This window comes from Osmerus mordax, chromosome 1 (assembly GCF_038355195.1).
Source record: "Osmerus mordax isolate fOsmMor3 chromosome 1, fOsmMor3.pri, whole genome shotgun sequence".
NCBI lineage: Eukaryota > Metazoa > Chordata > Actinopteri > Osmeriformes > Osmeridae > Osmerus > Osmerus mordax.
Window position 1 is genome coordinate 13,057,700 of NC_090050.1, and position 27,950 is coordinate 13,085,649.

Genomic DNA, 27,950 nt, shown 5'->3' on the forward strand with positions numbered 1-27,950 from the left:
CAGATGGTACAATATTTCACCCTACCAGCCAAGGATACATTTGTAATGGTTGCATGGGAAATGTGAAGTGGTGTTGGTTCAAATCTGCATGTTAATCCCCCGCTACCTGTCTAACACCTCATCATCACCAGCAAAAAAAAGGATTCTCAAATCCCTACTCTGGGACTACTGATAAGATACCAATAGGGAAGGCAATGCTGGAGTTGAAATGGGTGAAACTCAAAATTGACTCCTATGAGGAATCCCATAATTTTGTAGAAAATGGTTTCTTTTCTTCTTGGTCCAGTTTGTGTATTTTAATAATGGAATGAACGCTTCTTTGACAGTATTTATCTTTGTACGTTTATGTTGAAGTGAAAAGAAATTATTTATTTTAACCGGCATTAGTTGGGTGATTATGTAAGCATACCAGACTTTTAGCAAACCAAATTACCAACTGAAAGCTAAAGCTACTGACTTTTAGTGCCAGCTTCCATCTCTGCTTCTACGCTATAAATGTCATGTTTTTTGAACCTACTGTATGTCATGGCAGCAGCATTTACAGATGGTGACTGCAGTCCACCCTCCCAGAGGATAGAGAAGATGGGGAAGGATACACACAGAGAGCGGTGGGCTGGATGGGGACTAACTAAGTGTATGCGGAATAGACATGTGCACAGAGGCCCTGGCGTCTTTTAAAAACCATCTGTCTTCCTGTATGTCTGCCCTTGTGTGTCCACAACCATCGGCAGAGGGGAGAGAGAATGGTTCTTAAAAAAAAAAGCGCAGGAAAAAATATCTTTGACAGTGTAGTAGGCTCTAACCTTACGGTTGGCACTTCTTCGGGTGTCCATAACTGTACCTAACGGAGCAATCATATGAATATGTGCACAACATATTTACATACATACATATACATACTCAAAAACAGTGTGTTTGACAGTCTAGAAGAATTCATGTACAGTACACAGTTTTCTACTGTTAAACACACTGTTTTTGTCAAGGAAGCCCCAAAACAACCCCTTGTTGACCGTGGACCTCAAGCAACATCACAAGGCGGAGGAAGATGTCCGCTCACTGTGAAGAAGAGGCGACTGAATCAAGCTGTGAGCCATGCTCCTGTGCTCACACACTTGGCGCTCGTTGTTCAAACAGATTAAGGACACGAACACACAATGATGTTCTCACCTTGCCGTGTAGCATCTCATTACACAGCAGTCCTTCCAGAGCCCCCTTCATGGTGGATGTTGATTTTTTTTTCTCCCCCGGCCACAGTATCAATGAACACAACGTCACAGTGGTGGGCACACAAAGATTATTGGTTTCGCAACTTCCTTCTGGCCGCCGTGGAACCGGAGTGTCGTCGTTGTGGGTGCTGTTTGCCAGTGTGGATGAGACACTTCCCTTGAGGCAGGCCATGACACCAGTGAGATGACTATCCCGCTCAGTAACAAACTGGGACTGGTGTTCTTTTGTCAGACTCGGTTCCTCCTTGGGGAACATGAGAATGGGTTGTTGTTGATTGTCCTGCATTCGACTCTCTCAAGGTACTATCTGGAGGCAGGGCAATTTGAGTCCCAGACAGAGCCTCAGTGGCACCGAGTATATGTCTCCATCCAGCCTGTCTGGCTTTGATATCCTTGGTCCTTAACGGTTAAACGGTCTCCCTGCCCATCCTCAGCTTCATGATTACTTAGACTGCCTCAGACTTTGCTAGACTGCCCCATTCTGACTCAGACAACTTTTAAACGTGTCAGACTGCCTCATAACGCCTCATAATGCCTCATAAAGCAGACCACCTCATATTGGCGGCCATGTCAACCAAATCTGAGAGGACTTGTCTCTGGGAGGATTTCAGATAGATAGCAACCGTAGCAAATCGTTCATTTCCATGACTACCGTGACGGTCCCTGGCCCGACTGTCCTGGTATCCTGGCCGTCCGGCTGTAGGCAGCGCTGAGCCTGGGTCGTATCCGTTAGTGGCTCAGAAGCTGACTTTAATCCCTGCGTGCCAATCTGTCAGGCAGGGCCCGGGCCAGGCCCTGGCTGCAGCTGTTCTGTGATGTGGGAATGAGAGTGAGTGATAGCGTGCCGAGGGCAGGCACCACAGATAACAGGCAGGGAAATATCCTGCGTGCTGATAGTCATCTATGGCTCATGTATCTGCACACGCTAAGGGGCTCCCAGCAATCATATTCATGTTTCTTTGGGTCGCTTCTTGCTTGGAAATGTGCTGTGTTCGTTTGGTTTGCTTAATGTGGACAGAATAAACAAATAAAAATGCTGCTTCCGATAACCTATTTTTTTTAAATTATAAATTCATTGCAATTAATTGAAGTATATGAATAAATGATGTACATTCATATAAAGTCATGCAAAGCTCCAGTTCACTTAGATCAGATTCTTTGATTTATTAGCACTGCCAAATGTGTTTTTATCTGCCGAAGCCAAGGTCCATCTCTGTGTGTTAAAGAAAGGGGCACACACACACACTCTGTGCATGCACACACACACAAACACACACGCGAACAGTCACCCACACGTGCACACTCCTGCACGCGAAAAAGATTTGTGTGCACACGCATCATCATGTACACGATGCACTACCTGGCCGTACTAGTCTGGTGTCCCCCTGCCGAGAGTGCTGACAGACAGCCAGAGGGGGGGGGGGGGGGGGGGGGGGGGGAGGACTGTCATCCGAATCATAAAATCCCTCTAAGAAGCCCCTCTGTCACTCAGAGCTCAGTGGGGGGTGGGGGGTGGAGGGAGTGTTGGCGGTGGGAGGGGGGGGGGGGGTGGCGCCTGTGGCATGACGGTGATGCCCCAGGCATAGGTTAGCAGGGTGGAGCACTAACAGGCTGCCTGCTCATGGAACTCTTTGTGGATGCTCTCTGTATGTGTTCTGCATCGCTCTGTATGTGAATTGGAGCTCAATGTAGTCTATGTGACTGGACGTAAAGCTCGCTGCACATTCTTCTCAGAAAAACCCTCAAGTCGACGTCAAATAGGCAAAATAGGATAAGTATCACAGGGGCATATTCTTTGATATTTTGTTATAGTTTATTTTAAAACACACATTTCCTTTCTGTTAAAAGGAAACGTGGTACATTTCTTATGGATTGATGGTTTTGCTAACCTTTGTCAAGGATTTGGGGAGATGGAGGGCAACCCTTTTCACAAGGCTTTATGCAAACCATAATAATACATCATTTTGGGTCCATTACAATCATTGAATTATACCCATTCTCCATTTGTGAATGCCCCACTGGCCTGGCCACCGCTGCACAAAGAAACTTTTCTTCAGGATAATAGATCCTTTGGTGGGAAGATAATATTAGGGAAATTAGGCAGAATGTGAGGAATTGTGCTTCGTGAGTTCTCGGATCCTCTCTTTTCTTCCTGTCTTCCTCCTTGTCTAAGTTTAGAAAGGAGGACCTGTGAATGTAACAGGATATCATTAGAGCCATGCGGACTGCAGCGTGATGATGTCACAGCTGAAGATGACGCGTCAGAACCACTTGGTTGGAATCACTTCCCGCTCAAATGTGTTGGACTCCCTTTCATCCCAGCTTCCTCCTTTCAACAAGAATGACCTCACCAGCATCCTAAACTGCACGCAGCCTTTCACAACACTTACGGAATTGATGACGCAGTGGTGGAATTAACATATATGATGAATAATATATACTATATAATAGTATGTAAAACAAATATAAAACGTTCAGAATACAAAAAAAATATCAAACATTTTAGCTAGCTTGGAAACCTCCCAGTGTTTCCTCCCGTAGCTGCCTGTGTGCAGCTGCAGCCCATCAGTGAGCTCTTCCTCCCTGGCTAGAGAGGCAGAGGAGCCCCCTGTGAACCCCTGGACCTGGTCCTCACATGGGCAGCACCAGCAGCAGGACCATTATAGAGGAGAGCAGAATAGAGTGGAATATAGTAGAATAGAGTGGAATATAGTAGAATAGAGTGGAATATAGTGGAATATAGTAGAATAGACTGGAATATAGTAGAATATAGTAGAATATAGTAGAATATAGTAGAATATAGTGGAATATAGTGGAATATAGTAGAATAGAGTGGAATATAGTAGAATCGTGTGGAATATAGTGGAATATAGTAGAATAGAGTGGAATATAGTAGAATAAAGCAAAGCAGTGTAAAGTAGAGCATAGCAGAGTCGAATATTGTACAATGGCGGAGAGTATACAGTGGATAACAGTTGATTTTAGTAGTAAAGTAGTAAAGTATGGTACTGTCGAATGGAATATTGGACATGAAGACTGAATAGTGTACTGTAGAATAGAGCAGAGCAATGCAGAGCGTAGCATAGCAGAACAGAGCAGAGCAGAGCATAGCAGAGCAGAGCGTAGCAGAGCAGAGCGTAGCAGAGCAGAGCAGAGCATGGCCTAACAGAGCAGAGCGTAGCAGAGCAGAGCAGAGCATGGCCTAACAGAGCGTAGCAGAGCAGAGCATGGCCTAACAGAGCAGAGCGTAGCAGAGCAGAGCATGGCCTAACAGAGCAGAGCAGAGCATGGCCTAACAGAGCAGAGCAGAGCATGGCCTAACAGAGCAGAGCAGAGCATGGCCTAACAGAGCAGAGCAGAGCATGGCCTAACAGAGCAGAGCAGAGCATGGCCTAACAGAGCAGAGCAGATTGAAGCAGTACAGAGCAGTGCTCAGCATAGAAAGCAGATTAAAGCAGAGCAGAACAGAGCAGAATAGAACAGAGCAGATTAAAGCAGAGCAGAACAGAGCAGAATAGAACAGAGCAGATTAAAGCAGAGCAGAACAGAGCAGAATAGAACAGAGCAGATTAAAGCAGAGCAGAGACCAGGGGAGCAGAGCAGGTCTCCATTTAAAGAGATCTCAGACCCATCCCTATAGTATAGACACCTCCCTATGTACTCTTCCTCCACAGCCCCTATCAGCTTCCGCCCCCCCCCCCCCCCCCCCCCTCCTCCTCCACCTCCCCTCGGCCAGCCACCCGTCCACCCAGAGCCCACTGTCTGGCCGGCTGATGGAGGCAGGCAGGGAGGGAGGGAGATAGGGGGAGAGGGAGGGATAGATAAAGAGCAGTACTGGAGCTGGTCTACCCATGGCTGCGTTTCATATCTCCAGATGGCAGTGTTGGAGAGGCATTGGTGCCTTTGTGCCTCGACTGCGGCGCGTGGCCTGGTTTCAAAAAACAGTTGAAGCAAAGCCTTGCCTCCCTCACCAAAAAACAGGAGCTTTTTTTCACACAATCAAAGCGTCCTCCTCATCCGTTGTTTTTTTCCCCCTCCGATACCTTCCCCACCCCTGCACTCCCTCCCTCCACGCCATCGATAGCACTGCCATCTTGGCACCGTTTGTTTCACTCCTTGTCTCTCTTTCTCTTCCTCATCTTCTCGTAAGCTGTTGGCCCCCCTGGAAGGTCTTACCATCCGTTAAGGAGAGTGTTTGTTCTCCCCGACAGGTGTCCTATGACACGGGGGATTCGGAGCGCTCCTAATTAAGAGGTGAATCCATTACGAAGAGAGGGAGGAAGAGAGAGAGAGGGGGAGACGGCCTGCCCGTGGCAGTCGTCTCCCCCTTCGCACTCCCAGACAACCTGGACTAGCCTCCTGCGAGGTGTGACGTGATTCAGGGCAAGGACCCAAGCCACTGTGTGTGTGTTAGATTCAAGGCACCGTGAAAGGAGAGCGGATTAAAAATGCCTGTTTAGCACCACTCAGAAGTTCAGAGCTCAAAGAGCATTACTGGCGTCGGTTTGTGAAAAACCTCGCGATCCTAAGACCACCAGGAGAGTTTGAGTTGGAAGAGAATGAGAATGTTTGGGGGGAGATTGACTCCAAACTGTTGGTGTTTCTCTCTGCTTGTTATCCTCTCTGTTCAGCCCTTCATGTAAACAGTATTCCGCTGAAGAACAGAAGTCCGTTTTTTTGGGATTGTTGTTGTCAGTGTAAATAGGTTGGCTGCACTGTGTAGGCAGCATACTGCTGTATCTGTCAGCATACCATCTGTCAGTCTAAAGATAATTTTGAATACAAAATTCAGGCTAAAAGCTATTTTCTTTTAAGTTTAGTTCTATTTTATATGTTTGATCTGAATAACTAGATTTGACATTGAGATGTGAAAAAAAAATTGTGAATCTAAGAAAGTGTGATAATAAGAAGATTATTCTAAGTTACTCCTGAAGAGATACCCTCCTGTAGCGTTCACTCATGGAAGCACCCAGCTAATCATCCTAATTGTGTGTGCTACTGCAGATTAGGGTTGAAGTGTAACCCTAGAAGAGGGTTTCTCTCCAGGAACAGGGTTGGAAGGCACAGCGTTTGTTATTTTGTTCATTCACGCATCAGGAACCAAACTATGTCAGTTTACCTGTTTTGCTTCCCTGGTTCGGGTCGTCTTCTAGCTCAATGTAACACAGTTGGTTCGGAGCTATTCAGCGGTCCTTTCTAAGTGTTTTCTAAGCCCGTGTTGAGCTGTATAAAACACTCGCTTTTCGGTCGTTCCACATTGCAAGGCCAAGTCAAACAGAAACACCTACCATCTCGCTTTCAAGGCTTTTCTAACATGTCCATTAAAATGCAGAGCACCCCGCCACATGGCTTGTGGGGAAAGTACCATTTTCCAACACGGCTTTGCTTTTAGCAGCTGACCTTTCTCTGTTGCCTCTACCTGTACACCTCTGTACAGAGCCACCTCTCTGGAGCGTGTGTCGAAACCCCTGAATCTACATCTAAAACGAGCGAGCAGATGGTTATAATAAGCTCAGAGCCGTGCCAAAAATGTTTCTCGGGCAAAGTGGTGTCACTCACCGAACGCCTTAGTGTTTGTACTCAAGCCAAATGAATACTTTGCCCGTTTAACACGCGTCACGTGTCTTTAAGACGACTTTGCGATGTGATGTTCCACACCACTTGCTCTTCCTTCTTCGGTTCATTAATACTACTGTTAGTCAGCTAAAAAAGGTTGGAAAAAAAAGTCACTGGTGCCGTTAGTAAATCTACCATCAGAGCCAACATTGGCTTCATCTCGTAAACTAAAAGGCCCTCCGCTAATACTGTTTGCGTTATATTTCCGTCCCCGACAGGGGTTTTGTCGTGTCATCGTTTTGGCGCTCCCCTGGCCGCTCTGCTTAGCGTGGAGAGCTCGAGGCGCTCAGCCTCTCCTGGGGCCAAGGGTTACATTCCTTGTCCCGCAGTCATTTACGGAGCATGGGGAACTGTTTGCTCAAATAGAAGTCATTTAGCACTGTCTCCTCCTGGTGTGCTGTGGTGTGTGTGTTTGTGTGTCTGCGTGTGGGTTTGTGTGTGTGTGTGTGTGTGTGTGTACATTAGATGAGTAACCCCCATGCGGTTTGCCTAGGCCCTGTTTACCTGTTTGAGGGAGGTGGGGGTTTGTGTGGGGAGATGTGCGATAGCAGCTCCTGAGGTGGAGGGAAGAAGGAGCAAGGCCCTCCTGGTAATTTCCTCCTTCAAAGCAGCATTAGTAGCTCCATTAAAATCCTGTCGCCCTTCTTCCCTCCACGTGTGTCTGTGGAGCGGCGCTGAAGAGAAATCACAGCCATTCAAACGCTAAGTGACTTCCTCTCCCCGGTGAATATTAGAGAGGAAAGCACTCCTCCATCATTTCCTGTTCTCCCCCCCCCCCCCCCCCCCAAAAAAAAAAAAAAAAAGAGCAAGGGATGCAAATGATACGATGACTGCTTTGAATACATACCTTCCACCTCTGCAGTATCTCGTCACATGTCATTAACTCTGCAGTCCTGGCTGACAGACATCTACGGCAAAGAGCACAGCACTGTGTCAGTCTTCATTAAGACCTAGCCGTAACCACGCACACGGTATGGGCAGCTCACGCGCGCACTCGTACTCGAGCAAACGCACTCGTACACACAGTCATATGTTCTAACATGCATGCTGTAGTCAAACCCTCACACGTACACAGGGGCACACGGAACAGATCGAACCAAACATCCAAATGCTTACACACGCACGCAAGCAGACACAAGCACACGTACACGCACGCACAGTCGTACACGCAGGCGCCTGCGCAAGCATGCGCCGTCATTAACACACGCACACACACAAACACAGGCAGAGTCGAACCGAATTCGTCACGTCGCCATTTTTCCTTTGATTAAAGTGCTCCTCGCTTCTCCATTTAGATGGCCAGAAAAATGGATCAATGTGATAATTGAACGTTTGAGGCTTTATCGTTGCCTCTGGGCAAAGGCAGCCATTTGGTCAAGACAGACAACAGCTTCTGGTTTATGCATGGCCCCAGTCCAGGACATGGGGATACATTAGCGCTTCTATACATTACAGACCTCTACCCTATTAATGCTTCTTTCTTGCTTGACAGGTCACTGACGGGGGCACCATTAAACAGAAGATCTTCACCTATGATGCCATGTTCAACACCAATTACTCTCACATGGAGGACTACCGCAAGCGAGAAGACCTGGTCTACCAGTCCACGGTCCGGTAAGCACCACCGTCGATAAATGTCCCTCAAACCCAGCGGAACACTTTGAACTCAGCTGTCTGCTTCCCCCTCCAGCCGGTAACGGGAGTTTTTATCCGTCCCAATTTGTTTCGCTGGCGGATGTCTGCTGTGATACAGTGTAGCGAGAGCGGTGGTCATCCACCCAGAGGCACTGGGGAAGTGTGAGGGTGCTGGTGCTGGTATTGGCGACAAGGTCCTCTCCACCCATCTGCTCTGGATCATACCAGGCCAGGGTGGAGGAGCGGGGAGGGTGAGGAGGAGGACGGACGGAGAGAGGGGATAAAAAGGGGTTAGAGGGGGAGGGAGGTTAGGATGGGGAGGGGTGAGGAGGGGTTAGGGTCGGGGGAAGGAGGAGGGGTGCTGATGGGGAGGAGGAGGGATAAAGAGGGATTGGGGAAGTGGAGGACGAGGGAAACGAAGGGCGGGCGGGAGGAGGAGGAGGAGGTGGGCAGAGAAGGAGGCTGGGAGGGAGGAGTGGAGAGGGGGAAGGTGGAGGTAGCTGTGATAAGCCAGTGTGCCGGTCAGCAGGGGCTGCAGAGAGGCTCACTCTTCCCCCCCTGAGCAGCTGGTCAGACAGTCCTCCAGCCACTCCACAGAGCCCTGTGTTCACCAGGTACCGCATCGAGTCTCACCCTCGGGCACTGCTCGGGGCAACACGGCACCAGGCAGGGTCCCGCTTCCTCTCTCCCCCTCTGCCCCCTCACTCCCCCCCCATCCCAGCTACCTCCCCCTCCTCCGCATCCTTCTGTCTGCCTGCCAGAGACCTGAATATGGAGTCCTGCTGTGTATGCATGAGTGGATTTTACACAAGGAGAGAGGGCAAGGACGAGAGAGATAGGGAAGTGAGGGAGAGGGAGAGCGAGAGGGAGGAGAGCAGGAGGAATCATCTGGCTCTGGTAGGGTAGATTACATGTTTGAGGAGTCCTGGGGACTGTCTTCCTCTACCCCGGGCCTCAACAATACGGCTGGCATCTGCTTTCTTCCCTCCTGCCGCCTCTCCACCCTACCTCGCTCCCTCTTTTCTTTCTGCATCCCCCCCTCCTCCTCCTCCTCCCACCGTCCCTCTACCGCTGCCGTTTCTATGTTTTCAGGCAGAAGGCTTCCTCACACACGCACACATGAACACACAGTAGAAATACCCCAAGCTGAATATAGGGTGTGTTTATCACTCTCTTCCTTCATGAGTAAATGGTCGTTCTTTCATGACACTCGTTCACCAGTGCATATTACATCTCCATCATGTTCTCTCTTCTCCAGCCACCCCTCCACGTCCCTCGGTCCCCCCTCCATCCCACCATTCCCTCGCTTTCTGCCTTATTTACTCTCCTGTGTGTCTGAGTCGCCGGGCTGAGAATGATGTGTCTGGACAATCCCACCAGTCCTTTGGGGTGGTAGTAGTCACCACTGCTAGGGGCTGTTACAGCCATATGGACATAGACATGGATACAGATACACACACACAAACCCACACAGTCAAAACAGAGAGAGTGGTAGTGGCGAGAGAGAGAGAGAGAGAGAGAGAGAGAGAGAGAGAGAGAGAGAGAGAGAGAGAGAGAGAGAGAGAGAGAGAGAGAGAGAGAGCATGAGTGGCAGTAGGAGGGGAATATAAAGGGGTAGAAAGGGAATGAAGGTGAGGAAGCAAGCTTCCACATGCCCCAGCATGAAGTCCATTCAGATGAATGGTTGCTGGTCCACCCTGCCGGCTTCCTTATCCTGCACCAGCCAAGCAGACAGATAAGGGCATACTGCCTCGGTCACCAGAGAGGAAGTATGCTTCCTGCCTCAGTCGCTAGAGGCAGTAGGCTTCCAGCTCCAGTGACCGGAGAAGATGTAGGCTTCCTGCCTGAGTCATCACGGAGGAAGTAGGTTTCCTGCCTCAGTCATCAGAGAGGAACAGGACTTACTTTGTCAGTCACCACATAGGAAGTAGGCGTCTTGCCTCAGACACCAGAACCCATGTCAGGAGGAATCCTCCCAGGCATATCCCATCATGCCCCTCATGCCACGAGGCAGTAGCTCAGCTTACCCAGGGATGCAGAGTCGGATTCACCCCCAGCTGTAATCTCCTATTTCCACCTGAGAGCAGTAAATCTCCTCTACTAAGTCTTGGCAGCCTGTCAGATCTCCCCGTATGACCACAGATTCAAGATGTAATGTTGTTTATATCTTAGAAAGCCACCGAATCTCAAAGAACGTCCCATCCTCTTTCCATCCGAATGTTGTTTATTCTGTGAAACACCTGCCTGTTGTGTTTGGTGTTTAATTGGTAGACTATCATGCTAAACTGGAAGTGTCTTCATCACATCTCTCAGCGGTAGGGACTAGGCAGCTGTAGACAATCCTTGTGTTGGTGACTGTTTGTCACTGAAGTCCTAAAAACATGGCCAAGCTTGCTGCCTAGCCGGTTCACACAGAAGTATTCACATAGCCCGTCCGGAGATTTACTCTGCTCAAGTACCCCCTTTGACGCCTTGGCTAAGATGAACGATAGCCTTTGAATTTATTGGCTTTCTCCTCAGGTTTGAAGGACCTCCACCACTCACTGCTCTAGCCCCTGTGGCCTGTGAAAGTCGGTGTAATTTCCCCTTAAACTAAGCACTGCATACCGTGTCAGACATAGAAATGATTGGAGTACAAATTGAAATTCCTTGTCTCTCCCAAATTGCTCTGTGACCATGCTGTACCACTGAGAGAAAAACGAGTTGTCGAAGGTGCTGAAAAATTAATTTCATCAATATTAATATTTCATAAGAGTCACAATGTTAGTGGGACTGTACAACCTTTTCCCCACTCCCTGTCTTAAACCTGACAGCTAAAGGTTTACTGTCATACTTGAAAGGCCTTCGAGAGAAGCTGTCACTCTGGAAATACGTGTGTGTTGTGCGTTTTTTCCTTGGCCTATCAACCCTCCCAGAGTAGTTCCTCCATGCCCAACGTCTCTTCATCTAAGGCCTGTCTTCTCTGTAGCCGTAAGGGGCGGACACACACACGCGCGCACACACACACACACAGAATGAGCCACGCAAGCACATCCCGGACTGCGATGTTGTGAGTTAAGCTGTCAGCACACTGAACGTCACATTGGGATTATGTTCTGGGTTGGTTCTTGTCATCCCTGAAGGGAATGGGAGCCATAGTGGAGCCATGCCTGTCTCCATCTCTGTCTTGGAGGTCAACAGTCCCTCCATCCGCGCATAGATGTCGCGATGCAGGCTGTTCTCTTCAGTCAGAGTAGGGACAAATGGAGACGAAGTAATGGTGAAGCTGGCCCAAGCAGAGGCCCAGGGTACCCGACACCTTACTGCTAAAGGCGTACCAGATAGGAACATGCTCACTGCAAGTATCCTGCTTCTGCCAGGCTGTATGTCTCTCTCTGTCTCTCTCTGTCTCTCTGTCTCTCTCTGTCTGTCTCTGCCTCTCTCTGTCTCTCTCTGTCTCTCTGTCTCTCTCTGTCTCTCTCTCTCTCCGTCTGACTCAGCCTGTCTGTCTATCTGTATATGTCTGTCTGTGTCTGTGTTTGTGTCTTTCTCTGCCTGCCTGCCTGTATGTCTGTCTGTTTATCTGTATCTGTCTGTGTCTATCTCTGCCTGTCTGTCTGTTTATCTGTCTCTGTATGTCTGTCTGTCTGTCTCTCTGTCTCACAGTCCGTCTGCCTGTCTCTGCGTTTGTCTTCTGGTCTGCGTGTCTCTGTCTCTGCTTGTATATCTCTATATGTCTCCCTGTCTCTCTCTGTTTCTGTGTGCCTCTCTCTCTCCATCATGTACTACCCTAGTTGATAGCTACTGTCATCAGTGGAAGCCTTTCAGGAGAGAATTAAACACAGACCCTTCTCTCGAGGGAGGATCGATCTCTCTCTGCTGTTTGCTGTTTTTGCTGTTCCTCTAAGGGGGCTCATTGCTATTGACCTGCTGCCCATGTGACTGGACACAGCTGTTTTGTACCATGCTTTTATGCACGTCTATAACATGGGTGTTGTGTGTCTGTAGTGAGAGGGACAGGGTTCTCCTGTTTTGCCAGCCAGTGGTAAACGTCATCTCAATGTGCTAATCAGCTTTTTATAACTCATTGATTACAGTTTTTCTGAATTGCTAAAACACTAAAACCCATTGGCTGAACAAAGTTCTCAGTTGCCTGAACTCATGTAGCTAATTGTGCAGTCTGTTGTCAATACCTTAAACCATTTCACATGGTAAAACACAATTTGCAGATCTCACATAGACTTTTCAGCAAAACTCTAAACACATTCTCATTCTCAAAACACATTCTGCACTCTAATGCACATGTCATCCATACTGGTAAACACAAATGGCAACAATCAATTACAAATAGAGAAAACATGTCATTGACAAAACACAACCACTCAAAATTGATTTCACTTGTTTCAAATGATGTGACACAACCAATATAAGCCAGTTCAGAGAGCAAACAGGTTGTTGAAGATGGGAATATATTGCTTGTGATGTCGACGAAGTGCTCTGGCCTGACCCAGCCTAAATCTTTTTTGAGGCGAAAGCTTGATTTTGAGCACAGGTAAAACTGTTTTGAGGCGAAAGTTTCATTTTGCAAGAGGATTCAGAGGTTTTGTAAATAGTGCTTGAAGATGAGGTTTTGTGTTTACAGTTTTGAGAAAATGGGTGACTGTTTCAAGAATGTGTTTTAGCAATTGTGAAAAACTGTAATGAGGCAGAGAAACCGAAAATATAAGAACAATGTATTATTCCTGGAACGTGTGTGTTTGAGAGAAAGAGAGATAAAGAGAGAAAGAGAGATGAAGAGAGTGAGAGAGCGAGAGAGAGAGACACAGAGACAGAGAGAAAGAGAGACAGAGAGAGAGAAACAGAGAGAGAATAAAAGAGGAAGAAAAAGAGGGAGGGACATGGGGAGCGAGTCTGGATCGAATTCATGTGGCAGTAGAAAAGGTACACTGTCATGGAGCCAAAGTGTTGAGAGCTATGTGCGTGATGCCAACATAGGTACCCTGGAAGCCAAAGCACTCATCAAATAAGCGTAATCACAGTTTGTCAAAGCACCATTGAAACTAGAATTGGAGCCCTGAGATTGAATGCTGCCCATAAAATACAATGCATTTGTTTTTCCTGGTCAACATTGTAATTCCATTTGTATCCACTGGGGGGAAAAATGGCAGGAAACACACAAAGCTGGTCTTGACTGGTTGTCTGATTTGTATTTCAGGATTAGAGACAGGCTGCATGAGAGAGAGGTATTGACAGGCTGCAGTTAGCTTGGCTGCATTCTGTGTGTAAACAGGATGCTATTGGATGATACAACGATTGTAGGTTACAGTTGTCAACCACGGATGATTGTGTCAAATACAGAATAAACACAAGCATGACATTTAGTAGTCTAAATAAGGATGTTATCATGAAATAGGTTAGTAGAGATGGCACCATTGATCATTTGAAAGCATTGCACAATCACTAGGTGTCCGCGTGGTGCTCTGACATCTCTCTCCTATCTGGATGAAGACACCCTCAGCTTTCCACTGAATGCGGCATTGGCACAAGATACTGTGTATCTGAGTGGAGGGAGGACTATAATTCTCCTCAAACTCTATCCCTCCTTCTTTTCTCCCACACCCCCACTCTCTCTCCCTCTTTCTCTCTGTCTCTCTAACACACACACATCTGCACGCACACACACACCCGCACACACATGCACATATTCACACAGACACACACACACACTCCCCAGCTGAACTCATTAGAGGCAGTCCTTTCTAAGTGCCTCACTGCTGTTCCAACAGAGGTCTCAGTCTGAACCAGCCGGCCGGCAAGGACAATTGTTCCTGTTTTGTGGAAATAAATCACAAGGCCTAAATGCGACTGCTGGTGTCTCTGTTTGATTATGGGTGTTGACACGTTAGGTTGGCGCGGAATACAGATTAGCAGGGCTCCCAAACCCTTTAGTTAGTTTTTTTTGTGTTTTTTGTGTGTTTTTAATTGGCCTTATCATGGTCATCTGCTGCACAGCTGAATAATTGGGTGTTGTCTCTCCATAAACATATGGAGTCTTTCCTCCCTGGGAGAGAATGGATTTTTTTTATTGTCAAAATTGGGTTTGTTCAAGGTAGTGAACATAGAGGGTTTTGACTGATATTGGCTTCAGGTTTTGCCACTCTGTGACTTCAGCAACCATCTGAAGAAGTGGATAGTAGCTATGATTGGTCCACTCATTCATTGGATGATTCATCCTCTCTAAAACCAAAATTATTATTTTTTTCTCACGTTTATGGCTGTTTGACTGCTTCTTTGTCTTGGAATGTTGATGGTAGTTCAATTGTGATATTCTAGAACATACCTGGCTTCCTTACAGTTCCAAGTATTCATGGATGTTTTCCTGTTGTTTCCTGTTGTTTCCCCAGGCTTCCAGAGGTGCGGATCTCAGACAACGGGCCCTATGAGTGCCACGTGGGCATCTACGACAGGGCCACCAGGGAGAAGGTGGTCCTGGCATCTGGAAACGTCTTTCTCACCGTTATGTGTGAGTGTCACATCCCTATACCCGACCCTGCCCTACTCCTACTCCTGCCCTGCCTTGCCCTGTCCTACCCTACACTGTGCTCTCCTAAAACGGTCTGGTCCCTGTGTGAACGCCAGTTCCCTCAGCTCAGACACCTAACTACGCACCATCTGGCGTACTGAGATCTACTGTGTCCTCTTGGCTGGTCCTTGTGACATATCTCAACAGGACTGGCGTGTGTTTGTTCAGCTACCTGTTGGCAGTTTAACATTGAAGCTAAGGAAAAACATTTTTCAAGCAGGTAGAAATGCAGACTTATGAGTGTGGGGGGTCATAGAAAGTAATCTATTTATAATATTCAGTACACAGCATGGTTAGTGAATGTATGAGTGTAAATATGTATTAAATATAGAGATAGAGACTTAACGCCGAGATAGGCTCCCATCTGTTTCTGTCTAATTGGAAACCAGCTGACAGTTCAAGCTATTGTAACATAACAGTGTTGTTGTAGGTCTGGGAGTGACCGTGGGAGGCTGTACAGATCAGGTCTGAGTCTGGGTCTGAGCTGCCTGGTGTAACTTCCTCCAACGACAGCTGGCTCGGCTCCCACTGATGAGTGAGAGTTCAGCGGCGTGGCCCGCTACATGCAGGCCGGAGCTAATTAACAACAGCTACATTTTGTCTGGAAAAACACAAGAGAGAGATCCAAACACAGTGGTGTGACAAGTCCATGAGCACAGTTTGTGCCTCGCGGTTTCGCCGTCGGCACTTGACATTTTCGGTCGGACGTTTGGGTTTTACTAGACAATCCTAGTGGCTCCCTCTGACCTCCTCTTTCACTGAGGACCGAGTGACGAGAATCCTTGCAAGAAAGCATTGTGAACTGGAGGGAACTCCAGTTGGCACTGATGCCAGCAAGTAGAACTTTATCAATGGAGGCTGATTTGCCCAGGTTAACCCCTGGTGGTGAAGTGAGAAGGGACGGACGTTGTGAATGATGCAGCCAAAGGAGACTCCTCACTCTGCTGCCTCCTAAATCACCAACACCAGTCTAGAGAGAAAGAAGAATGGCCTCTGGCGTTATGGCTAATTGCTGTCTAAGCTGAAACAGAATTATTCATAACCCATTAGTGTGCCAAGTTCACTTGGATTCGAGAGAAGAAGAAAAAAAAAAGTCCTTCAAGAAAAATGAAGGAAAACGAGAGAAAAAAGTTAATTAATGGGAAGCCGTACATGGAGAGTATTTTAATTTTTTAAAGGGCTTCATAAATAAGAATGATAATTTTAATGAATCCGCTGCCAAGAAATTCAATCACTCCATTTCAGAAGGCCAGACCTCGAACTCTTGGTACCTCAGCCACTGTCCTTCACTCTCTGGAAATGGAAATTGTATTTCTTTTTCATCTTCCGCTGTGTGAGCACACAGCTATTTGGCGGTGCCTGAAGGCATGGAGCCCTTGTTGCCTTGAGGAGCATTAAGCTAATGCTAGTATAGCGCAATGGATATTGACAATTTCTCCTAAGACTTCCTGAAACTTATCAAAACTCACAAAATGTCAAATTTAGTTTAAAAAATAACGAGCGTCTCAATGTTTGTCCCTGAACAGGTTCATGTTCTGCTGGAGACTTTTACATTAGATAATTAACAATTGCGTGAGACAGTTTAGCTCATCGTTAATTAAGCCATGTTCATTTTTCTCCTTCTGACGTGACTCAAGGGGAATGGGAAATCTAATCTCTCACCATCATCAAGGTCAGGATGAGTTGAGTGCAAGTTGATCCATTGTATTTGTAATGTTTCAACAATGAACTTCGGGGAGACTAGAATTCTGGACAGTAGATGTGAAAGCATTGTAAAAAACACACATTTAAACACAAAATATTTTTTTATCCATTCATTGCAGGTTTTGTGTAGCAGTTATATATATAGAGATATATAGATATGCATAACATATTCATTTGTTCATCTTATATTTACTATAAGGTCAAAGCCATTTCTTGTATTTTTTTTAGCTCTTGTTAACGTTAGCTTAGCTCTGAGGCATGACACGATGTATCATGTTTACTGCTACCCATGTGCCACTCTGTCCACTGTACCGGCATCTCACTAGCGGCTGGACTTATTGAATTCTTTACATGCATTTGACGCATCTCTCAGTCCAGCGCTCACAAACATACCTGAGGTGAGACTCCTTTCAACACCCAAGCCAGTGACCTTGAAACTGCTCTGGAGCAGCTCACTTGAGCAAATTATTAGATCAATTAAGGGACTTTGTTCTGCAACCGTGACAATACCGCAGGGTATTTGAGATCCCCAGCTGTTACACCCCTGCCAAGTCAAATAAAAAAATAATTATACATTTCTTGTTGAGCGTTTAATTACTGATTAGGTGAAGGAGGAATCAGAGGTATTGGATTGCTGGTAGTAGACTTCCTTGCTAAATGTATTAAAAAAGCCGTTCCATCTCTGTTGCATTGTGGGATTGATGGTGTGTGATGTTGGAGATGTCGGAATGTGTTTGTGTTACCTAGAGAGCACCTGTTGGTGTCATGACAACTGCTGACAAGGCTGCTAATGACATGAAAAAAAGTGTTTCACCCTTTCAGACCAACACGGCCACACTAATCCTCTTGCAAAGCGCATACAAAGGTCATAATTCCTGATACAACAAAAAAAATCAATACGTTTCCCAATGGTAGAAATAGGGTCATCATTTGTTATTACCTATAGTGATTCCTATATGACAGTGCGAAGATTAGGAGTAGTCATTTGTTTGGTGGTGATGAGAAGGGCTGACCTTGGCCTTGGCAGTAATGCCACACCAGAGTACACCTTTGTCTGGCACAGCCCAGTACGTGCACCGCCTTGCTAGCAGGAAGCTGCTCTTGTCCGGTCGTCCTCCAGTGTTTCAAGTGTCTGCTATAAAAACAAATACACTGACTGGCATTAGCTTCAGAATCACCTTCCGGACGAGAGGCGGGCAGACGACACCCACACGGCGTGTTTAAACGCCTCATCACGTAATCCCAGAAATCCTTTTGTTCTAACCTTTGCAGGGCGTGAGGATGTCATTTGGAGGATACCCTTGGCAAGCCAGCAAGCAGCCGTGGCAACAGCAGGCCTGGTATTTATACCCGGTAACGGGGAGAGGAGCGCTGAGGTGTACTGGGACTAATTACTCCCCCATCCCATAAAACTGGCTTCCGCTTCAATAATGGATGCCCAACTTTAATTAAGCTCTGTGTATATTTAGCTCCTCGTTTATTAATGTGTGGGATTAATGGTGTTCGGGCGATGCCCAAACACAGCTGCGCCTGCAGTCACAGCGGTCTCGGCCTCAGCGGTGTGACTTTAGAGACGGGGAGAGGAGGCCGCCAGTGGGGGGGTTACTAGGTGGCCGGGTGCAGTTTGATGGATGGGGTGGCGGTTCCCATCGTGCCCCTGTGCTTGTTAGGAAAGGGTAGAGACATCCCCCACCACCACCCAGGGGTGGAGCCCCCCCATCCCCCCTCCATCCCCCCATTTCCCCATCCACCCTCACCCCCTCATCTGCCTCCCACACCTCCATCCACCCCTTACCCCATCCAAGGCCCCAATCCAGGAACACAAAAGACTAATCATCAGCTCTTCATATGAACAATGTTTCTGTCTTATTCATCTGGCTTCTTTTCTTTTTTTGTTAAGTGTGCGCCGCACTGCACATTAATGTCACAGAGGTTAACACACAGCCCTACGTACATGTCCTTGATGTAATTCTTTACAGCTTTTCTCATTTTCTCACTTTACATCTCTCTCTACGATCTCTCTCTCTCTCACTCTCTCTCTCTCTCTCTCTCTCTCTCTCTCTGTCTCTCTCTGTCTCTCCCTCTCTCTCTCCCTCCCCCTCTCTCTCTCCCCTCCGTCACTCCCTCCCACTCATTTCTCTCTCTCTCTCTCTCTCTCTCTCTCTCTCTCTCTCTCTCTCTCTCTCTCTCTCTCTCTCTCTCTCTCTCTCTCTCTCTCTCTCTCTCTCTCCCTCTCTCACCTACTCTCCATGCCACCTTCATCCTCATCACAAAGCTACACACATCATCAGGCTGACCTGCTCCAGTAATCCTGCACCACATTTCCTCAGTGGAGAAAGGCTTTGTTTTCCGTTCCCTACAGCCTAAGCATTACAGTGCCAGTGGCTGCTCAGATTATGGCCCTCTTCGTGGCTGCAATATTCAGTGTGGAGGTCCAGAGGACAGAGCCTTGCTTTTTGTCTGGTCTTTTAATTAGCATACACAGAGCACACGGTCTCCAGCGAGGTTGTTTTGTGTGTGCACAAACATGTTCGACATTTTTTAAGCAATTTTGTGACCACCCACCAGGGTTCTTGTTGAAGGGAACATTATTGCAGTGTTGAAAGAAATGGAACATAAAGAATAAAAATATATCCAGAGTGCAGATAAATTATTAAGAGTCTGTCTTTGAGCTAAACCCCGGGGTGATAATTGAGGGAGAAAATAAACAAACCATTGACTTCCTAAAAGATCTCCTGTCCCCTGCATAGAACTAGCAGTCTAAACATCACATCAAATCATTTTGGCTCCTCTTTGATTTAAAAACCTGACGTTTTGATGACTCAAAACTCACTTAGTTATTAAGGCTAGACAGCTCAGTGGTACAGCATTTGATTGCAGACTTCTTGGTCTTAAGCTTAAATCCGTCTTGTATGTTGCATTGGTTAATTATATATGTTGTTATATTATTATTATTATTTATGACACACCCAGGTTTTGTTGATTTGAAGTAGCACTTGTTTTTAATTTCTTTAATTTGATGATTACATAATGTTCTGAATGGTGCTGAGAGACTTTCTCAGAAAACAGAGCTAATTCCACAACAAACTGTTAATCTGATTTAATACTAAATCAAACACATGTAACAAAGTCCCAGGAATAATTTGAACCTGAGATGGACTGCCCTGTTGTTAACACAGCAACAAAATCACAGCCAATCACTATCATTTCACATTTCCCCAGAAGTTAAAAAGAGTGATAATCTCCTCTTTAAAATTGTTGTTGTTGTACCTATAAATACCATTGGGACCAATCTGCCTGGAAACTGTTCCTAAGACAACCTAACAGGAATCATTGTCTTATCCATAGGATTTAACAAATGATTGTGTTTGTGTGTATTTGACTCCCTTTCCCCTAAATCCACTTCCACAGCAATCACGTATCCCGCAGGTACATAAATGGCTCACTTGACTTCTCATTTAGAGAGCCAAGGTGTCCTGAGGAACAGCCTGCTGTGTGTCCTCCCTCACGCGGCGCTATTGTCTGCCAGCAGACAGGCAGCAAGGCCGGGCCTCAGGAACAACCAATAGAGTGAGCCCAGCGGGAGCGAAGAGCTGTATATTAGAGGCTGTAGGACATCTTACCCTCAAACTGGCCGCTGCCTGATTAGAATGTAGAACACCCCCTCCCTCACCAGACCCCGAACCCAGACATGACTGAGACACCTCGGGGTGGGGTGGGGGGAGACTGGGGAGTGGCATGGAGTAATTGAGCGAATTTCCTCGATAGAGCAAAGCCTGGAACTGTGCTGCAGCTTGCCACGACAAAAAGCTTGGTAAAAAGGTCCTGGTCGATGAGGCGCGGCGAGGTAGGATGAGTTAAGCTTGTTAAGTTATACTGTATGTTATGTTGACAGTCGACTGCTGACAGCAAGTGTCTTTCATTCAAAGTCAACGTTTTTTTTTTTTCGTTGGGAGGTGGGATAAAGGGTGGCGGCTGCATATGAAAAATACGGAAGTTTCTTTACATCTTCAAAAACTTTCCAAAGTCTTTTCAAAACCCATCACTTTGGGATAACCTTGTGATGTCTTTCATGATGTCGACGGTACTTTATTGTTTCTCTTGATTCCTGTACCCTCCATGTCCCTCCCTCCCTCCTCATCCCTTCTTCTCTCTACCTTCTTCCCGGGTCTCTGTCTCTGTCTGATACTGAGAGCAGCTCCTCCCCTGGAGTCTCCAACACAATCTGGTTGGCTGTGAAGTGTGGGCCTCGGTTGGAACTGCAGCAGTCCCCCCCCCCCCCCCCCCCCCCCCCTCTGTCTCTCCTCCCTGCCTGCTAGTCTTCATCGCTGGCTGGTTCCTCTCTCAGACAAGGTCCCCTCTGTTGAACAAGGGTGACGGAGCAGGCAGCAGAGGAAAGACAGCTCCTCCCCTGAGAGACTGGGATTGTACCAGAGAAGAAGAAAACATCTTTGTCACTTTACCTTGTTCTTCAATATCACCTTGCATGATTACTATCTTGCTCCCAAACCCCTGCCAAGGAAAAAAATAGAATCAAAATAATTTATTTTGACATATACCACAGATATTATGTTTTCTCAGAAAGGTTTCCTGATTTTCTGGTTTTGGTCCATTTGTGTTGTTGTTGTTGTTGTGAAGTTCACTTCAAAGAACATGTAAGTGATTAGAGAAGCATTGTATTTTATCATGTCTGGCTAGCTATTAGACATCGATGACATTTACCATGGGAACAGTGAATTTCGGTGAGTTCTTGGCTGGTACCCAGACTTCTCAATCTCCTGCATCAAGAGTCGGAGGTTGGAAACGTCAGAGGGTGTGGGGGACCTTTTAGAAGCCCCCATAGGAGGGTGAATAGTGGGAGATGTTTTGGGGGTCATTGCTCGTGGACTTCTGCGTTGGCATCGGTCTCAGTTCTTAGGGATTCTGCTCTCATCTCTCGGCGGCGACACAAAAGACAGCGGGACAGGCGATAAATTTGTGGGGATGGAAGAAATACAGGTTTAGGAGCTCCTGAAAGCTGCCCATGGGCACGTATCAAATGGAATTCTTCACACTGCTCCCCTCTTTTTCTAAACTTGAATACAAATTAAAGTAAAGGACCAATAGGGGAGAAGTGAGAAAGAGAAATTCACACAGGATGCTAGACCCCTATTTCCTCCTGTGGAATCCATGGTGTTAACTCGTGAGACTGGGTTTTGTGTCGGTTAAGTCTTTTAATTGCCTAAATGGAAAACTATGTAGTTGGATGTCTGGACTGTTACTGCCAGCCTCTAATGACCTCTCATGGGAGAATAACAGTTGCTTTTAGATATCACAGATATTCTTGCAATTCTTCTGTGGTTACACTGGCTTCAAAGAAGCTCAAACGCAATGCCTTTATAAGCTTACTGCCCCCCCACCCAAAAAAGAGAACCATTTTTGTTTCACAGTGCACACTGTGAAAACTGTTAGGTCTGTCTGTTTAATTTTTTGTACTGTTTCAGTGTACAGCATGCTCTGCCTCAAATAATAACAGATCGATGGCATCAGTACGCACTGACTGATTGTGTGGTGGCGTAACCTATTCCTAAACATAAAGAACTGTTGAATGATTCATTAATGTCTCAACTGAACTTACAGTAGTATGTACTCCCATCAGTAATGGTGATCAGGCCCCACATGGAGCTATCACATGAACGGTAACAGTTCCTCCTCTTCAGAGGAAAGATCTTCTTTTATTTTGCAGTGTTTAAAGTCTCTCGAGATATGGAGCCAACATGACATTGCAGTAAACCAAACATTCCAGGAGTCACAGCACAGGAAAGAGAGAAGCTTTCCATGCAGCCAAGACACCCCTAAATCAAATTATACCTTAAATGAAGGAAAGCGCAGAGATTTCTGCCACCTCGAGCGTAACAAAGTCAATATGTTTGTCAGATTGTCCCTGAACAGAGTTACCCTACACTATAAAGGATTCCTTGTTCCATATAATGACGACTCTTTTACTTGGCACTACCTTTCGGCTGTGACTTTGCCCGAGAGCATATCCTCACTTGTTCTAACCTGGTGTAACTGACTGACTGTGGAACAGACACAGGCTCTGAACCTGACACAATTATAGCCAAGCTATTTCTGTCTGGACACCAGAGGTTGTCTCTGCCCTGTTTTTCTGCTCTACTGATCTGAAGAGAATTACATGAGCAGCTTTGTTAACTCATTCCTGCAGATGTGTGTGTCGTGTGTGTGTGTGTGTTTCCCCCCACACGTACAGTAAATGTGATATTAGAATATAATGTTTTCAATTGGCTCTTGGTAGCAGGGAGTTGGCGATCTAGCTAGCGATCACTAGCACCATCTTTATTTGATATTTATGTGGGCTAATCTGCCTAATACATCAGGAGCACAGCGTCTGAATCCCTCCCATTACGCATGTTACTTTAGACTGGAGATCTGTACCGACAAATCAAAAAGTCCATTTCCTCTGTGTCTTTCTCCCCATGCCCCATGAATCATCACCGTCCCTTTTTGACAGGCAATTACTTAACAGATTTATATCCCCTTTGATTCCACTGACATGTTGGAAAATTAGACGCATATTCTTACAGTAATAGCCAGACTGCAGGTATACTTACAGGTGACAAAATAGCCACGGATTATGACAAAGTCTGTAGATAGATAGATGGATAGATAGACAGACAGACTGAGTCTTTGGCTTCACCAGGTTCCATATAGTGTACATTTAAACATAACAAAGAACATATTTAAAATGTACAGCCGAGGACACACACAGCAGATTATAAACACAGTAACACAATAAGAGCTTCAAATAAACCTGTAATCGAAGTCCGTTTGTCAAATCACACGTTTTTTTCTTTTTCTGTTTTGAAGAAAAGTGTGTAATTCAGAAATGAATAATAATTGTGTCAACTATAATGATAAATAATACATTTTAGATAATACAATTTTCACAAGTTTACTGATGATTGGGAATAAGCCGTTTTTCCCTCACAGGGATGGACATGCTGGTGTTAGCGTCTGGATCCTCCTAGGATTTAGTGACCAGCCCTAATCAACCCCTAGTATGTCCAGATAATTGGCTTAATGGTCAGCAAATTAGCAACTAAACGTAATTATCTGTGGTCATGATCATTTGTCATCAAGCCGAATTAGAATGACCTCTATAGTTAGAGATTATCTGATGATTTTTTTTCTTCCACATCCCATGTGTATTGTATGTGCGTTGAGGATAATGACAATTGTGATGATTATGAAAATGATGATTATGATGATAATTGTTTTCCCTAATATTCCATCAGACGGATTTATTGTTTAAAGAATAATTATTTAATGGACTAAGTTAACACACATACACGCACACGACTACGACTACACACAGTTGCATGCACACAGAGACAGCCAACAATGCAAGGCCAATGTTTCTCAAATATGAGAAACAGTGGCCTCAATTCTTGTGTGAACTTCCGCACTTTCCTCAACATCAAGTATGATTGATAGTGGTTGCACAAAATGAGTCATGGTGGAAAGCTCACCTCGCCAAAGGCGATTGGCTGGAAAAGGATTGGTGGAACACAATTGGCTGGAATGTGGTGGGCTGCTCCAAAAATTTGAAATGAACTTTCCTCATGTCTCTGTGTTATTCGCAGAGGGCCTCATTATCTTACACATCATGCTTATAGTGGACAAAATGTGAAAAAATCATACCTAATGTATGTTTGATTATGGGATGTTGGAGTATGGTGGTTAGGGACTTCACAAGTGCATTTAACCCTCAGCCAGGCCTGCAGCAGCTTTCCATACTGTTCATATGAAGGCAGCATGACATTACCAATCCTAGCCCTTGCATGCAGAGAGCAAGACCTATCCAGTATTCTCCCTACCTTGATTAGGGTGGTCGGTCAGAACCTTTGCTGCTTCCTAATGAGCGCTGGAACTAATTGGTTTTCTATAGTACAGGTTTGTTTTCTCTGAGGTTAAAAAGTGGTCTTGAAGCAGAGAGTAGATGGTCTCGTGGTGATTATTGCACTCTAAAATTCAATTATTGACTCATGCACACAATCACACACCCACACACACACACACACACACACAGACAATCAGGCACAGACAGACAACCATGCACAACACACGTACAGTTAACACTGTTAACTGTACGTGTGTTGGGAGTCAGGTGGCTGAGCGGTGAGGTAGTCGGACTAGTAATCTGAAGGTTGCCAGTTCGATTCCCGGTCATGCCAACTGACGTTGTGTCCTTGGGCAAGGCACTTCACCCTACTTGCCTCGGGGGAATGTCCCTGTACTTACTGTAAGTCGCTCTGGATAAGAGCGTCTGCTAAATGCAAATGTAACACACACACACAGCACTGACATGACGGATTCACCCAAATAGCGATTTTGCATCAGACGAGAGTGGCAGCGCGAGTGAGAAATCTACAGCGTGTGACATTTAGTCGTCATCGCAACTCGCACTTACACTCGCAACAAATCATTACTATTGTTCTGCCTCCTCACTATTTCAATATCCTAACAATGCAGTTCTCACCACAACTAAAGTCTAATGCCATGAAAACCTCTGGAGAGATTCTGCAATTCTGAACAAGAGGAGTACCAAACGGCCTCCTTGAAACAAAGTGGTGCATACATGTCCAGAGGCTACACTTTCACATTTAATTTAACCGGTTTGGCAATCTGCTGAGAGTGGAATATCTCAAGTGGAAAATGGGAATACTACAGTTTTTTTTTTTGTTATTGAGGAATTGAGGAAGTGGTTTATAATGATACATCTTCAGAACGGCTTACTTAAATGGGACTTTCAGGTTAACATTCACTGCTGCAGCCAGTCAGCAGCCCTGGATAGACAGTGGGTCATGGGGTGTGCTGGACAGTTGAGATTGACATTTACATTTAGTAGACGCTCTTATCCAGAGCGACTTACAGTAAGTACAGGGACATTCCCCCGAGGCAAGTAGGGTGAAGTGCCTTGCCCAAGGACACAACGTCAGTTGGCATGACCGGGAATCGAACTGGCAACCTTCGGATTACTAGTCCGACTCCCTCACCGCTCAGCCACCTGACTCCCGAGAAAATATTGTGAATTCCTTGGTGTCAAAGGTATTGAAAGAGTTATAGTCTTTTTAAACATACAAACACTGTAAATTAAAGGATATTGATTTATGTTGTGAGCGTAATTTCTCGCAAATGTTGTTTCAAAGATCCTCAACGCCAAGGTTACCCTATGATGAGATTTGTTCAATACTCCAGAAAGAAAATGTAATGGTTCTCCTAATTGAAATGTTGCGGTAATTAAAAGATCCCATTTTATCATTGGAAACTCATAATAGGCTGTTGATCACTCAATCTATACAGACATTTTCTTCAGATAGTCAGTGAAGGTCTCATGGAATGAGTAACAAATATAATTAACTAGAAGCATGACCATGTGCTATCTGTAACTAACTGTATTAGCCAGGAGGATGGCAAGGGAAACACTGCCATGCTACCTTTATGGAAAACCAATGGCTATGATGTGAAAAATATCACCCGGCAGAATCCATGAATGTATTTCCATGCTAATGAATGCATTTACATTTGTGCTGTATATAGCAGGCTAAAAACTCTGCCTGAACGAGTGGATGGGCAACACGTTTCCTTCCCCCCTACTTACATGCAAATTGTATTGTGGCGGCTCAATGCATAGAGCACAACCTTTTTTCTTTTTTTTGTGCAGAAAGAAGGAACAAGGAATTATAGGCACTTATGTGTACCATGTGACCAGGTCTCTGTGTGACTCAAATACAGTACAGAAGTGTGGTACTGCCGAGAGGGAGGTCTCTACAGCTACAGGAAGTGAGAGCGAAACTTTTAGTGTGTGGGCAGATATTGCTGTAAATGATCTAGTATGACAGGTATTGAAAGAGTTACAGTCTTTATAAAGTCCCTGACTGACTGAAATTGCAAATTATATTACTGTTGTGACAAATTCCCATTCAAAAATCCTCAATGCCAAGCTTGCTGCATGCTGGGACGATGCGGTGAGGCTGACGTGAAGCAAGTGAACAATTGTTAATATTGAGTGCCTCCTGTTCTTAGCCAAGTAATGTGTTTGGGTGAGCTTTTACTGTACTTTGAACACTTCCATCCTAGACAGGAATTGAAGGTGTGTGTGTGTAGGGGGGGTGAGGGGTTGATGGAGGCGGGGCTTCTTGATCCTCAGAGACCCAGCACCCTGCCTCGCAGCTTCTCTCATCCTCCTGATTTCTCACCCTGCTGACGGCACCCATCAATCAACTAGAACACAGGGCACACATCTCAAACTACACAAACCACACTCTGCCTTTAATGTGTAAAGTCAAAACGCTTTGAACATTTAAACCTCCCCATACGAAGACATAAGACACAAACATACACACACACACCAGCTCCTCCTTTTTAATTCCACACTGATAGTATGCTGGTGACCTACAAAGACAAACCAAAATAACAGGCCTTTGTGGTGAGGATAGCCTGCACCTTCATAGAAGCAACACAGACAGCGTTCAGTGCGTCTAACCACATTAGTAGATTCAACAATATCTGAATTATGAATATTTCATGCCATTTACCTCACCGGCAGCCAGGGCTGATTCTCTCCAATGTTTGGTTATGATGGGCCACCACCAGGGGCTATGTTGGCTCTGCGTCCTGTTAGAGAAGCCAGGAACACCTCAAGGGATTGTGTGTGTGGACTATCTTCATCTCTGTGTCCTTACTTTTTGCTGCACAGTTAAGAATTCATGAACTCCTATGTTCACCCACATTCACAGATGTGCTCACCAACCCACACACCCACCCATGCAAATGCACACGCCCAAATGAACGCACACGCAAAGAATAATGAAATTGAGATTTTCATCTGTGTGCACACATAAGCATCCACACACACAAACACACACACATACACACACACAAACAGCAACGCACGTAGAGTGTACACACATTTTGAACTGTACCATATTCATGGAGGTGGTTGAGGGAACAAGGAGTTCCTCTTGGTACATCGTAATTGGCCCTGTTCGCTGAAAAACAAGAATACAAGAACACAAGAATAACAAAATGGAATATTCATGGAAAGTTTGACAGTCTAGCATGCCAAAATTATACTTTTTCCGACCCCTTGTTAACTGCAGAATTCGAACTTTCACCTGACGACAATGTAAACAAAGTTTTCCGGT

The 27,950-nt window shown here is 45.8% G+C and overlaps 1 protein-coding gene across 1 annotated transcript in view; it reads left to right on the forward strand.

The window, feature by feature from the left end:
- The window catches only part of igsf21a (immunoglobin superfamily, member 21a), a 119,457-nt gene that overhangs the window by 59,335 nt on the left and 32,172 nt on the right, over positions 1 to 27,950 (forward strand). Inside the window, 2 exon segments of the mRNA XM_067240968.1 lie at positions 8,335 to 8,456; positions 14,861 to 14,979. Coding sequence (XP_067097069.1) covers positions 8,335 to 8,456; positions 14,861 to 14,979 — 241 coding nt within the window.